Here is a 13,916-nt window from a genome sequence, read left to right on the forward strand (position 1 = left end):
ACAATGGAATATTATTCAACAATAAAAATAAATGAAGTCTAAACCATGAAAAGACACAGAGGAACCTAAATGCATATTAGTAATCTTCCCAACTGTACATGGCTGCCCTGATGATAGCTTAGAGAAGGACAGTGGTGGCAGAGATGGAGAAGTGAACAACTTTGAAAAACAGGAAGTAAAGAACGTCAGGGCTCATTGATGAAATAGACTTGGAGATGAGGTAAAGGAGAGGAAGGTGACTAGGATGACTCCAAGGTGGGAATTTCAGAGACAGTTCCTGGGAAAGAACCTGCTTTTGGAAGGATGTTCACAAGTTCAGTTTTAGGTATCTTAGGTCTAAGATGTTTTGGAGACCATATCCAAGTGCAGACTTACGTAGGCAGTTGGATACATAGGCATCATGTCTCTGAGTACCTCCATCGCTTGCTTGCACATGCCATATCTGCTCCTAGTCTGTCTCTTCTCGTCTTTGACACAGTCCAGAACTGCAACTTCAGCTAGAATTGGATTTTCTTCACCTTGATGTGGCCCAGGGCTCCCACCAAAAACAAGAGTATTATGCCACAGGAAATCTATAAAAACTGACCCAAGCCTAGAAGCTGTCCTCTAGGCTCAAAGCCCTCCCTACCGGTCATCAATCAGAGACGCAACTTCCCTAGATGAGTGCCGCAAGGAAGGACAAACCTAGGCACCAAGTAGACTGGGCAAGAAGCACCCAAGGAGATACAAGTTCAAGACTCCAAACTGCACATCATTTCCCATCAACCTGTTAGGTTTGTCATTCTCAAACCACCAGAGGGAGCCAAACTTCACGGTCCAGAGGGAAAAACTAGGAGAGAGGTGTGCACTCCATCCCCCAGCAGCAGCAACGAGGAGCGAGGAGCAAGAGAGACATCAGACACTCTTCCAGTCCCCCAGCCAACTAATGAAACTGAGGCACCCTTAGAAAACTCTGGGATTTTAAAGAACTTTCCAGAAGTAGGCAGCAGTCAAAAGTATAAGTAGCCTATTTATCTCTCAAAGCAGCAGGGGATAATGAAGAATGAGACCCTAAAAGGGGATCCTCAGTCATTTCCTGCATGGGGAGAGAGGCTAGGCAAGGAATTGGAGCTCTCTTTCTACTTTGAAGCATGCCTGCCTGGAAAGTTCTTCTCCACCCAATAGTGGGATCTGGCCCTCCCCTCCTCAAGCCTCTTCTTCCCACTGGTGGGTTTGGGGGAAAGGAGTTTTTGTCCTACATCCCCTTCCCCATCTGTCTGGCTTCAGTGGTGATGCCTGACTCTTACCTGATGCTCCAGACCCTAAACTTCTGCCCCCACCCTGGGCCCCAAAGTCCCAGCTGGGTTTGCACTTCCTGAGGCTGCTTGCTGTCCCCTCTCTGATCCACAGTCTTCAAATGTAGAACACAATGGATTCTCCTTTATTTTCCCCAAACCATTTGTTTGTAACAGACTTTTACAAAATGTCAAGTATCAGAGTAGGGCTTCAACACAGCATAGAGAAGATGGTAACTCAAAATGGAATCTGAAGATATTTAATTAAATTAATTCAGTTGACATCCATCCTCCCTTGGGGGAATTTCGAACTCTCAGTCCCAGTTTTCCTCCTGACCCTCTAACCCCTCCTTCTTCCCCTTGCTGCTTCCTTCTCCCCTGCTTATCCCTTGGAATTTTGTCCCAGGCCCACCTCTCTTCTCCCCTTCCCTGACAATCTCCTTCCCTCTCCTGGCTTCCATCCAGAAACAGGTATGCATCTCTGGACTGGCTCTTTTTCTGAGCCCAGTGATTACCCCCTCCTGGCTTTCTACAGTGACTCCAAACTCCACATGGGTTCTGTCCCCCAACTCCCTCCTTTGGGAGTGTGTCCTGTTTGGGTCCATGGCCGTGTCATCTACCCAGTCATTCAAGTCAGAGCCGTGGGAGTCATCTCTGACTCCTCCATTTCTTTGCACCCAATTGATGATTGCGTCCTGTGGATTCTATTTTCAAACCTTCCACCCCACCTTCTAAGCCAACATTGTCTGCCATCTGGGTTATTACTACTAGCAGCTCTTCGTGACACCACACTTGTCCCTTTTCGTTTCATTCTTTACATAATACCCAAGGTGACCTTTTAAAACCAAACCTGTTACCATCTTGCTTAAATCCCCTCATAGCCGCCCACGGCTGTTTGGATAAGGGCTGACTCCTTAGCATGACCTTGGTACTTGGGCTCCTGCCTGCCTCTGCAGCCTCAGGGCTCCCTTCACTGTCCACCTTCTCTTGTAGCCATGCTGGACTCTTCAGTTCTTCAGACTCACTACGCTCCCTCTCAACTCTGGTTCTTCAACCATACTGTTCCCTCTCCCTGGAATTCTTTCCCCTTGTCACTCTGTCAGATTGAAGACAAGGAGCCACCTCCCTGCTCTATGTTCTATGCCACCACCACTTTGAACGTCTTTTCTCGGGCCAAATTGCTTTTTAATGTCTGTCATTTACACCTGACCATAAGCTGCCTTAAGGCAGGAACCGTGTCTGTCTTATTGCTGTATCCTTGGCATCTAGCACCACGCATGGCACAAGCAGGCCCTCAGTTAGTAGTGTCAAATTAGTTTGGAGGAATGTCAGCATTTGCCCAGACCTCTTTGTTACAAAAGGAGGGCAGGGTTGAACTGACAGGCAGCTCCCAGGATGGCACACTATAAAACAGGATTTCTCCCAGAATTCTTTGAAAAAAAAATAGTCCAGTTAAGGGTCTTACCTCCAGCAGCACCCCAGGAGGGCGAATTGATTCAGGGCTGTGTGTGGCTACATAATCATGATAAGAAAACATGTTTGGGGAGGCCCAGACAGCTGACCAGACCACTGTAATACCTCCTATGGCTATGATATGAGATTCCTGCTGTAATTAAACCTTGTTCTGATGAATCTAACAAATTTTTCTCTTGCTTTGGTGATAAGTACTTAAGCTTGTGACTTCTACTTTTAGCAACTCACAGAGAAAAGTAGGCCCACACAGTCCTGGAAGGACTTTGAGGAAAACTCCCCCAGATGGCCATGGGCTGACTCTCCCAGCCAGGGTGGGAGGTAAGGTAAGACAGTGAACAGCTACAATAAGTAGAGTGGCTGGATCATAGCCTTGCTTTATGAAACTGGTCCAGACAGACAAAAGGAAGCCCTGGCGGAGATGAGAGAATGGATGCCAGAGGCTTCATGGAAGTAAATTCTACAGGACTTGGGCATGATTTAATCTGATGTATGTGAGAGGCAATTATGGAGGCCAGGACTACTTGCTGAGAGGCCCCTGGAGGTCCAGAATAATACAGATACTAACCAGCAGGATCTTAGATGTTGATACAGGTGACATCATGTTTACAGAATCACCAGGAGAGCTCTACGATGTTCCCCACCGAATTCTAACTCGGCTCATTTATATCCAGGAAATCTTCACACGCTGAAATATTAGGTGATTTCCTACCAGTTTCAACTCTCATCCCCTCGCCCCTTACATCACCGTAACAACCATGCTATGATAAGCAGTTGTGGCATTGTCTGGAAAGACTTTTACCCCCTGTTGGAGGTTTAGTCTTCCTCTGGTTAGTGTTCAGCTTCCTGTGAAAAACAGAAACGTCCCCTCCTGCCCCCTTCCCTCCACTCCCCTGCCCCGCATCCCTAAGCACTGACACACTTCCAGATAGATCCATGTCCAGACAGATCCTGGCTGCATTCCACACACAAGTATCTTTATGAGGATTGCCTGGGTTCTTCCACCTGGATGATTGCTGGGTCAGACAAATTCTGAAATTAAGTCATACATGACAATAAGGATGAAGGCAAAGTCTAGATGTTCAAGGATCAAAAGGGGTACAAATGTGGTAAAGCCCAAATCTATTCCTAACTATCTGGCAGACCTCAAGCAACTTACCTGTCTGAGACTCAGTTTCCTTAAATTCAATCAAGATATTACTAGTATTATAGCAATTTTATGAGAATTAAACAAAATGACACATATAAAGTACTTAACTCAAAGCCAGGCATATAACAAATGCTCAAAATCTGTTATGATCACTGAACTGTAAAGCCCAGAAGGATTTCATTTCCTTGTTCATTGCTGTGTCAGTGAGTCCATGAGTTCACAGTCCAGGGAAGGTGCTGAGTTAATACTCGTTGAAAGAATGAATGAAGGTTATTATTCTGTTTAATAAGCCAGGAAATGCAGGATGAAAGAGAGTGAGAGGAGAGAGGGCAGGCAAAGGGGCTTGCTTATGGAGAACAAAGGGAAGAAATATTAACCAAAGTGCTGTCCAAACCCAAGCCACAGAAGCAGAAGGTCAAAGAATAGCTGCCTTCATCTTGATTGAGGCCACCTTGAAATAGTGTTTTCAATACTGAGTGCTGGAAAAAGTTGCTGCTACCATCAGCAGGCAGAGGGATCACGGGAAAAACAATTTGGGAGAGAAAATCCTGAAATAATGTAGGTTTTCACCTATTTAATTTGAAATGTTAACTGCTCACTCAGGAAAGTTGTTAATCAAGCAATAATACTCTTACTAGCTCTCATAAAAGAGGGGATGTAGCTGGTACTCCAAAAAGAGGTTCAAGCTGGAAAGACAGAAGGTATTAAGGCTGTGGTTGAAGCCATGAAAAAGTGGAGAGACAGAAAGAATGTTAAGGACAAACCCCTAAAAAAGAGTCATTGTGGCCGGGCGCACTGGCTCACGGCTGTAATCCCAGCACTTTGGAAGGCTGAGGCAGGTGGATCATGAGGTCAAGAGATCGAGACCATCCTGGCCAACATGGTGAAACCCCACCTCTACTAAAAATACAAAAATTAGCTGGGTGTGGTGGCACGTGCCTGTAGTCCCAGCTACTCGGGAGGCTGAGGCAGGAGAATCACTTGAACCCAGGAGGCGGAGGTTGCAGTGAGCCGAGATCTCACCACTGCACTCCAGCCTGATGACAGAGCAAGACACCGTCTCAAAAAAAAAAAAAATAAAAAATAGAAAATAGAAAAAAAGAGTCACTGCAAGAAGATAAAGAGAAGCCATTTCAAAATTAACACTTTTTCCTGATTTCTTGTCTTCAAAACTTGTTGGCTTCAATTGTAGAAAGGAGTAATCAGGGAGGTCTGTTGGATTGATCAGAATTATGTGAGGAAACAGGAGAATCATAACTTTGGCCACTCTATATCCCAGCAAAATGGACTACTGAAACATTGCAACTCACATACCTGAGAGTGTACCGCTCTTCCTCATTGTATGGCACTGATCTGCTTTAATCTTGGCCACTGAAAGTAAATAGGCCTCAGAGACATCATAGCCGGCCTCCAATAATACATTCCAGAAGTGAATGAGGTGCAGCCTTGTCCAGAAGCCCAGGCTTTGGATTTTTGATATAAAGTCTGTGATACTTGTGACACAATGTATTAATAGATATCATTTTAGTATTTCAGGCCTTAAAGGAAGCTCTTCTACTTACCACATTTCAGTAGCCTATTCATAAACATCTTACCTAACATATCTTTTGGAGATCACCGGATAAATATGAGCCTTTCACTCTTCAGCAGTCAAAGCCAATTCTCCTGATCCACCCAGGAAGCCCCCTCCTCTGAGAAGGCTCCCTGGGTCTACCAGGCAGAGCACCAGCCCCTCCCTCTTCTGTGCTTGCAAAAGTTCATTGCATCATTGCTCTAGCGAGGCATTACCACCATGTACAGTAATTCTCTGGCTCCACATCTTCCCCCACTAGATGGAAAGCACCTACAGGCTTAGAGCTGTATCTATTCACTTCTGCACCCTCAGGGCCTAGCAGGTTGTGGGAGACAGGATGGGTCATAAATAGATGTTTGCTGAATTAATGAGTCAGAGGAAAAGAAGAAAGAGACAAGGAAGGGAAGGGAGGTGGGTGGGAGGGAGTAAGAGGGAAGGGAAAGTAGTACAGGGAAAAGAAGGGAATGGAAGGGAAGCAGATAGGAGGGTCTAGCAGAGCTTGCCCAATCTTCTACCTTTTCCAGCTCTCATCCTTGCCCTCCTCTCTCTGGAATGCCACTTAACTTTGGGAGGACTCCACATAGAGTGAAGAGGAGAAATGAACACTCTGCAGAGCCAGACAGACCAAGGGGAGTAACCCTGGAGATCCAGCAACCACAGAAGTTGATGCCAGAGGATGGTTCCATCTGAATGAATGATGGGTGCTTGAATGGATAAATGAATGATACAACTTGTTCAAGGGAACATGGGTATCTAAACATAGCACCGGTAAAAGGGAAAGCTAAATCTGCCTAAATACAATGATATAAAAACAGCAAGACTTACCTAGGGCTTGAGAGAAAGCCGCACAACCCCCGCAAGCATCCACTCATTTTCATATGCCATGGTAATTCTTGATACACTGTCCAGAAAGAGGTTTGCCGTTGGAAGTATCTGATCAACACTTGGTGAAAATGTGTTTTCTTGTGGTTCATTGGGCTCTGAAATGAACATGGACTGCTTTCTCTGACAGGAGTGATTACACCTATTTTAAAATCAATTATAGTTTAATGCCTCTGACTTTTTAGTACATGAAAATACTGCAGCAAAAATTTGACAACTCTGTGGCTGTAATTAGAGAAATAAAAGTCAGTGTAACTGGAAAAAATTGTGTCTTATACATCAGTCTGAATTTACCAAAGAATTTGTTCTAGTTACGCTCGCTGACCTAGAATTGGAGAAGTTTGTGGGCATGTTGATTTTCCATGTTAAGTCTTTCCCCTCCCCCAAGGAAACATTTGTAACCTACTTTTCTATTTTAAATATACACTATGGTTACTGCTTAAATAAGCACTTTTGAACATTTCATAGTGTGCATTTTGGAGAAGTTAAGCCATTGCCTGGATCTCATACGAGCCAAGGGGTAGCTGGCAAACAAATGGCAAATTTAATATTGGAGCCAAGACTACTATATCTTCATTTCCAAAGAGATATGGCTCTAGTAGATCATACTACCCAGACATAAGCTTCTCAAAAACAAAAGGGTTGGTTTAACTAAATCCTGGTGATTTCTGTCCTTGAAAACTAAAATAGAAGTATTTTTTAACTTTTCTGCTTGTCACTTTTTCTTGCAAGATAATGGAACACACAGCTAGGTGGCACACCAAGCCCAGCTCTTTGTAAGAACTCTGACAAAAGGGGAACTCATTGTTTAAACAACCGTTCTTCATTTCCACTTACATGATTTCCAGGTCACCCACCCATATGGAGAGACCCCATGCTATCTGGTCTAAAGCGTGCAGATGTGTCCAGATGGCAAGTGCAGTGCCTAACAGGCCCCTGCAGGAAAAAAACTCCCCTCCTCCACTGTGTATGGCAAAACTATGTGTGTGGTTATAAAAGGGAAAGTGGGGTGGGAATGAGGGAGAGAAAGAACTGGCATAAATAGTACCTGGGTTCAAGATCTGGAGAGTTAAACACAATACGTAAAGTATGCAAAACATTTTCACAGAAAATGCAGCATTTAATTTAAAATAACCTCATGAGGAGGATATAGATATGCATCCCCATTTGACAAAATCAGAGAGACAGGTGACTTACCCCTGGTCAGTACATGACCAGTAACTGCAGAAGTAGCATTCCAACCTTCTGGTTTAATGCCACTGCTCCTCCAACTACACATATGATGTGAGGAATGGTTTGACCCCAGCATCATCTTTATACACATTGCCGCACTCAATGACAGACTAAATGGCCGATGTTTACGTAGTGCTAGATTGGTGGGCTAGATTATGCTGTACTGAAAGACAACCCCCAAATCTCAGTAGCTTAAAAGAGCAAAGGTTTATTATGTCCATCACAGGTTGGAGACTGGGAACTCCAATCCAGGTCTCCTCTCTGTGGGACTGACAGAGTAGCCGCCATCTTTAATGTTGCCAGTGGCCACTTAGTCACAAGGCCCCACCCAACAAGGGGGCCAGGAAGTGTTTTCCATGGTGGGAGGGGGAGGGTGGGCTAGAAATTTTGGCATTTGGCTCAAATGGCCACCACTAGTGCTTATTGTAGTGCCAGATGCTATACCTTACACGAATTAGCATTTTATTACCCTCAAGGCAAATACTGTTATCCCTACATTGCAGGTGAAAAACTGAGTCTTAGGGAGGTAAGTAAGCACCTCGCGTCAGGTCACACCAGTTCTATCCAAACCCAAAGCCATTGCTCTCCACAAGAAATCATTTCTAGTAAGATGCCATGGTGATTTCCAGAAGGAGGGAAGATGGTTCTGTTTGCCAAACAGCATGCAGACCTGAGCATGAGATGAGGACAGGGACAGGGAGCAATGAGGCTGTTCATGTTCCAAAGACCATGGTGCTGTGTACAGGTGGCTCACACCTTCTCTCTTGTGCTCAGCCCTCCAGCTCCTGATTCCAGGCAGATACTGGAGGCTGAGGTTTAGTACTGACCCTCAAAACAATAGAGATGGAAACTGCTAGAAACAGCAGATCCAAAAAACCAGGAGCCAAGCATACCTGCACATTCATTCAGCAAACATCTATTCAATGAAACTAGAATGGGTCTCAGGGAATTCAGACTTGCTTGAGGGTGCCTGATGAAACAGAATAATCTTTAGGCCCACAGAAGTCAAGATCACCAGTTGATTTGCATGGGCCATCTTGGGAAGAGTGGTGGGTAGGAGGCCATAGAGAAGATTCATGAGGAAAACGAAGAAGGAGTTAATAATGGCTGACATTTCTTGAGACTTTACTATGCGCCAGGCACTATGCTAAGTGCTTTACAGAACTTACATTACCGAATGCTCACAAGTAAGAACTGTATGAAGGTGGTACTTTATTTTATTAATGAGGCATCTGGGACACAAAGTGGTAAAATAATGTGGCCAAGGTCATTAACTAGCAAGTGGGAAACCCAGGGCTCATCCTGAGTCCGGCATTGGGATCCCAGTTTTAACCACTATGCTATATAAACTCCTTCTACTCAACAGAGGTGGAAAAAATGGGCACCATAGACTGGGTTTTTTTGGGAACTCTTACAGGGTGCAGCATTACAAGAAGAAATGAAAGAGGCTCTTTCCAGGAAGGGCTCCCTGAGAGCCTGAGAAGGGTGGGGTTTGCCGGAGAAGGGCATGCAGTGTGCTCGGATCTCCCAGGAGATGCCTGCCCCTACTTCTGATGGAAACCAGCACTACCCCAGCACCTCAAGATCTGGCTGCTTTAAGACCAAAGGAGAGGGAGGGACCCCTGGCATGAAGTCTGGTTTTCTCATAGTGAAAAACACCAGCAGGGACAGTCGTGAGGCACCTACATTGCTAAGCAGAAACCAGAAGAGACTCTCTGGTGACTACAGCCAACAAACAGATGAGTGAGCACAGGTGACACTGCCATGGACCCAGGAACACCTGAGGCAGGTGAGGACTTTCCAGGGTGCTGGTGGGAAATGACCTAGCCTAGTCTGAGAATGTTCTGGTTGCATGAGAAATAAGTAAAATAATATATAAGTGCCTGGCACAGTGAAAGCACTGAAAAAAAAATGTGGCTGTCTTTCATTTAATTATTGCTGATTACACTATCTTTCTCCTATGCTTTTGTACTGAACTATGTCCAGAATCAAGTTCAGGTAGATCCTGAACAATGTTAGGAAAACATGACTGGTATTTATCACATTTATTTAAACATTTGCAGCCGGGCGAGGTGGCTCATGCCTGTAATCCTAAAACTTTGGGAGGCCAAGACAGGTGGATTACCTGAGGTCAGGAGTTCGAGACCAGCCTGACCAACATGGAGAAACTCCATCTCTACTAAAAATACAAAATTAGCCAGGAGTGGTGGCACATGCCTGTAATCCTAGCTACTCAGGAGGCTGAGGCAGGAGAATCACTTGAACCCAGGAGGCGGAGGTTGCAGTGAGCCGAGATCACGCCATTGCACTCCAGCCTGGCTGACAAAAGTGAAACTCTGTCTCAAAAAAAAAAAAAAAAAAAAGATTTGCATCTGAACACTTCAAAGCTGGCAATGTGGATTGGTTTGACAAATAACCACTGCTTGATCCTTACAATTAAATTTTGTAACTAAAAACAAATGTGGCTATCATGATCAGTATTAACAAGACGTAATGGCCTATAGGCAACAGAGGAGCATTTCTCAGCTTTACAGCTCTCCTTTGCCCTATTCCTTTGAAGCCACACTAATATGCATGCATATGTGTATGCACACACATGTGTGCAACATACAAAGTATATAAGACCAAACGATCCTCAGTTTTAGTAACAGAAAAGAGGTTGCTCCATCACAGCCTAGAGGTCAAAGGGTCTCTCTAGGTTAGCCAATTTATGGTAGGAGTAATTTAGGTTACAAATTGAATATAATGCTAGATAGGGCATTAATTTCACAGGCAAGATGCATGCAGATGCATGTGACTAAGAGAGACCAGCTTACCTCAAAATGATTGATATGACATTTGGACAAGAGTCAAGAAAGAGAGCCCTTTACAACAACAACAAAAAGGAAAAAAAAAATCCAACATAGTGGATTCAAGTACTACAGCTCTGGCTTTTGGATCTTTCCCATCCTTGGAGGATGGGCTTATTTCTCCTGCCCAGGCCACATGGAGGTGAATTACTGCTATTACAATTCCTGATGCTACTCACAGCTTGATTCTGCAGCATGACATTTTTTTTTCCTGACAGTAGTGAATACTGTCAGCAGTGCTTTATGTGTGGGTAGACAGTGCAGCAAATGGGGTGCAATACACACCCAGAATTTTGACAGCCACACCATGACACTTTAGTCCCTGCACAACCAAGGGTATTAATGCTCTCAGGGAAATGGAGAAATTGAATGCATTGCAAACCATCACACAGCAAGTGAACAGAGGACCATACATAAATCTAAGAGCATCCTCATTCTTAGGCCTTCTCTCTCCTCCACATCACATAACTTGAGACAGTGGGAATGATTACAATGTAGGAGGGAAACAGTATAAAGGATTTATCTTGTTAAAAAGGAAAGTAAAAAAGAACATAGTAAAGTTAAAAGGAAATTTGCAGAGCTTGGAATCTTTCCAGTGACTGTGATTTAAAGACTTTTCAAGTCCTCAGACCTGAAGCGCTCTATGCAAGTAACTGACAAACAGTGCTCTGCTCCTAGGTCAGGTGTCTGTGACTGCCAAAGTTTCCTAGGTGCAGCCCTGCAGTCCTTTTCAGTAGGGGATACGAATTTGATTTCAGAATTAGAGAAGAGTTGAGAGGCTGAGGCGGGCAGATCACCTGAGGTCAGGAGTTCAAGACCAGCCTGGCCAACATGGTGAAACCCAGTCTCTACTAAAAAAATACAAAAGTTAGCCAGGCATTGTGGTGGGTGCCTGTAATCCCAGCTACTGGGGAAGCTGAAGCGGGAGAACCGTTTGAACCCAGGAGGCGGAGGTTGCAGTAAGCCGAGATCACAACATTGTACTCCAGCTTGGGAAACAAGAGCGAGACTCAAAAAAAAAAAAAAAAAAAGCAAACAGTTGGAGCAGAGACAGAATCTATTTACCTCTTCTTTGTTAGTGTCAGAACACCACCTTGGTTTGGGGTAGCAATGCACCAAGTCGAAACCTCCAACCCCAGCTTCCCTCATATCTAGCTGTAGCCAACTAATGAAGTTCTGAGTCAAAGACTCTTAAGTGGAAATGTTGGTATGGAACTTCCAGAAAAGCTCCTTAAAAGAAAGTGGCAAGCCCTTCTTCCTCCCTTCCTCCTTCCTGATGGCTGGAGCTCCAGCAGCCATCCGATGAAGTGGCCTTGAGAATGCACGCAGTGTAGTGAATCAGGGACACAGAAGGAGCTGGGACCCAGGTGACTTTGTGGAGCCAACAGAGCAGCTCGGGACTGCCTGTTCCCAGAAGTCTATTATAGGCGAGAACAAACCCCAGCCATTGAAGTCAGGTCTCAGTTACTCATAATCAAGTACAAACCCTAACATATAACCATTTTTATATATGTCTGTGGATTTGTTTCTATGGGAAAAATCCCAACTACAAGGCTTCCCTTGTATGTGGCTCCTGCTTTCTCTTAACCCCTTAACCAGCAGGTATTTCCACAGACTCAAGCCTTACTTACCAAGAAGCTTGTGCTCCACTGCACTTCGCAGGGACTGGTGCCAGAAATACAGGAGGCCATTGGGCTTCTCCTGGACCCACTGTTTGGTGGCATTGCGGAAGGCAGCCCAGTGCAAGGCGGTCACTTTGTAATGATTCCTGTAGCCCAGCATGTCCAAAAGCTGGAGTAGCTCATCCTCAGCCAAGCCACCATGCGACAGGCACAGTAAGCACAGAGCGTCGGCCACCCAGCTGTCCAGTCCTGCACAGGCAACGTGATGATGACAAGAATCAGAGCTAACATGAGCCAGGTATCTTTCTAAATGTTTTATATGATTCAACAACCTTCTTTTTCAATCATCCTATAGGAAATACTATTATAGCCCTTGTGAAATGAGGAAAACGGAGCACAGAGAAGTGAAATAACTTACCCAAGGTCACACAGAAATAAATGCAGAACTGGGATTTGAACCCAGATAGCCTGGCTCCAGAGCCCATACATACTGTTAACCATTAAGCTATCATCCACAGTCACAACGAACACATCCAGAGCTCTGGTTACACACTGGAAAGCTTGCTGATGATTACACCGAGCATTTCTGCCTAGCAGTCTTTATTAAGGTTTTCCAACACCTAATTTGCATTTATGGCTGTGAGTGGTTTTTCTGTATGATTGTTCTCCTGTCGCACAGTCACAGACACCACTTAAGCCAGCTCTTCATTACCCACCTGACCCTTAGATTTTTCCACCATAGCTGGACCTCCTTCTGGCTTTATGATCAGCCGACTACAAAGAGATCCTTCAGACCATTCAGAGAAATGGTAACACACAGTCTACCACTCTGACTTTATCTCCTATGCTAGGACTAGGGAATGAGCCCAAATTACCTGCAATCTTGAAGCAAAGGCAGAGCTGTGCAACCCCAGTCAGCCAAGCTTCCCTGATGTTAGCCTTAGCTTTTTTTTTTTTTTTTTTTTTAGACAGGGTCTCACTCTGTCACCCAGGCTAGAGTGCAGTGGCACAATTACAGTTCACTGCAACCTCGACCTCCTGGTCTCAGGCAATCCTCCCACCTCAGCCTCCCTAGTAGCTGGGACTATAGGTGCGTGCCACTACATCCGACTGGTATTTTGTATATTTTGTAGAGACAGGGTTTCACCATGTTGCCCAGGCTGGTCTCAAACTCCTGGGCTCAAGTGGTCCACCCACCACGGCCTCCCACAATGCTGGAATTAGAGGTGTGAACCACTGCACCCAGCTGGCCTCAGCTTAACCAAGCTCTTCCTGCACCTGTGGCTGAGCTCCCTGGGCCTCAGTGGCAGTGGCTGGGCAGAGCTGGGGGGTGGAGCAGTCTTTGGTGGGGAGGAGACCTGGGCTTTCCTGCACAAACCTGGAGATGGAGGGCAACACAGCCACAGGCCACTTTGCCTGAGTGACTCTTCTAAGGGCACAGAGAACTAGTTTCCACCTCCTTGTAGGTGCAGGAGGGCGCAGTAAATTTGAAGTCAATTTTCTTTACAGAAATGCAAACTGTAGAACAAAAAAACAGGGCAGGACGATATGTTGCACCAATCAATGTGTCTTTCTTTTTTTCTTTTTTTTTTTTTTTTAAGAAGGAGTCTCACTCTGTGGCCCAGGCTGGAGTGCAGTGGCACTATCTTGGCTTACTACCACCTCCACCTCCCGGGTTAAAGTGATTCTCCTGCCTCAGCCTCCCAGGTAACTGAGATTACAGGCACGTGCCACCACACCCAGCTAATTTTTGTATTTTCAGTAGAGACAGGGTTTTGCCATGTTGCCTAAACTGGTCTCAAACTCCTGACCTCAAGTGATCAACCCACTTCAGAATCCCAAAGTGTTGGAATTACAGGCATG

At 45.1% G+C, this 13,916-nt stretch overlaps 1 protein-coding gene across 1 annotated transcript in view; it reads right to left on the reverse strand.

Moving 5' to 3' along the window:
* TTC41 (tetratricopeptide repeat domain 41) overlaps positions 1 to 13,916 on the reverse strand; it is a 71,792-nt gene that overhangs the window by 33,543 nt on the left and 24,333 nt on the right. The window contains 3 exon segments of the mRNA XM_016924071.4: positions 5,209 to 5,387; positions 6,293 to 6,491; positions 12,063 to 12,302. Coding sequence (XP_016779560.3) covers positions 5,209 to 5,387; positions 6,293 to 6,491; positions 12,063 to 12,302 — 618 coding nt within the window.

The sequence above is a fragment of the Pan troglodytes genome, chromosome 10, assembly GCF_028858775.2.
Source record: "Pan troglodytes isolate AG18354 chromosome 10, NHGRI_mPanTro3-v2.0_pri, whole genome shotgun sequence".
NCBI classification, from domain to species: domain Eukaryota; kingdom Metazoa; phylum Chordata; class Mammalia; order Primates; family Hominidae; genus Pan; species Pan troglodytes.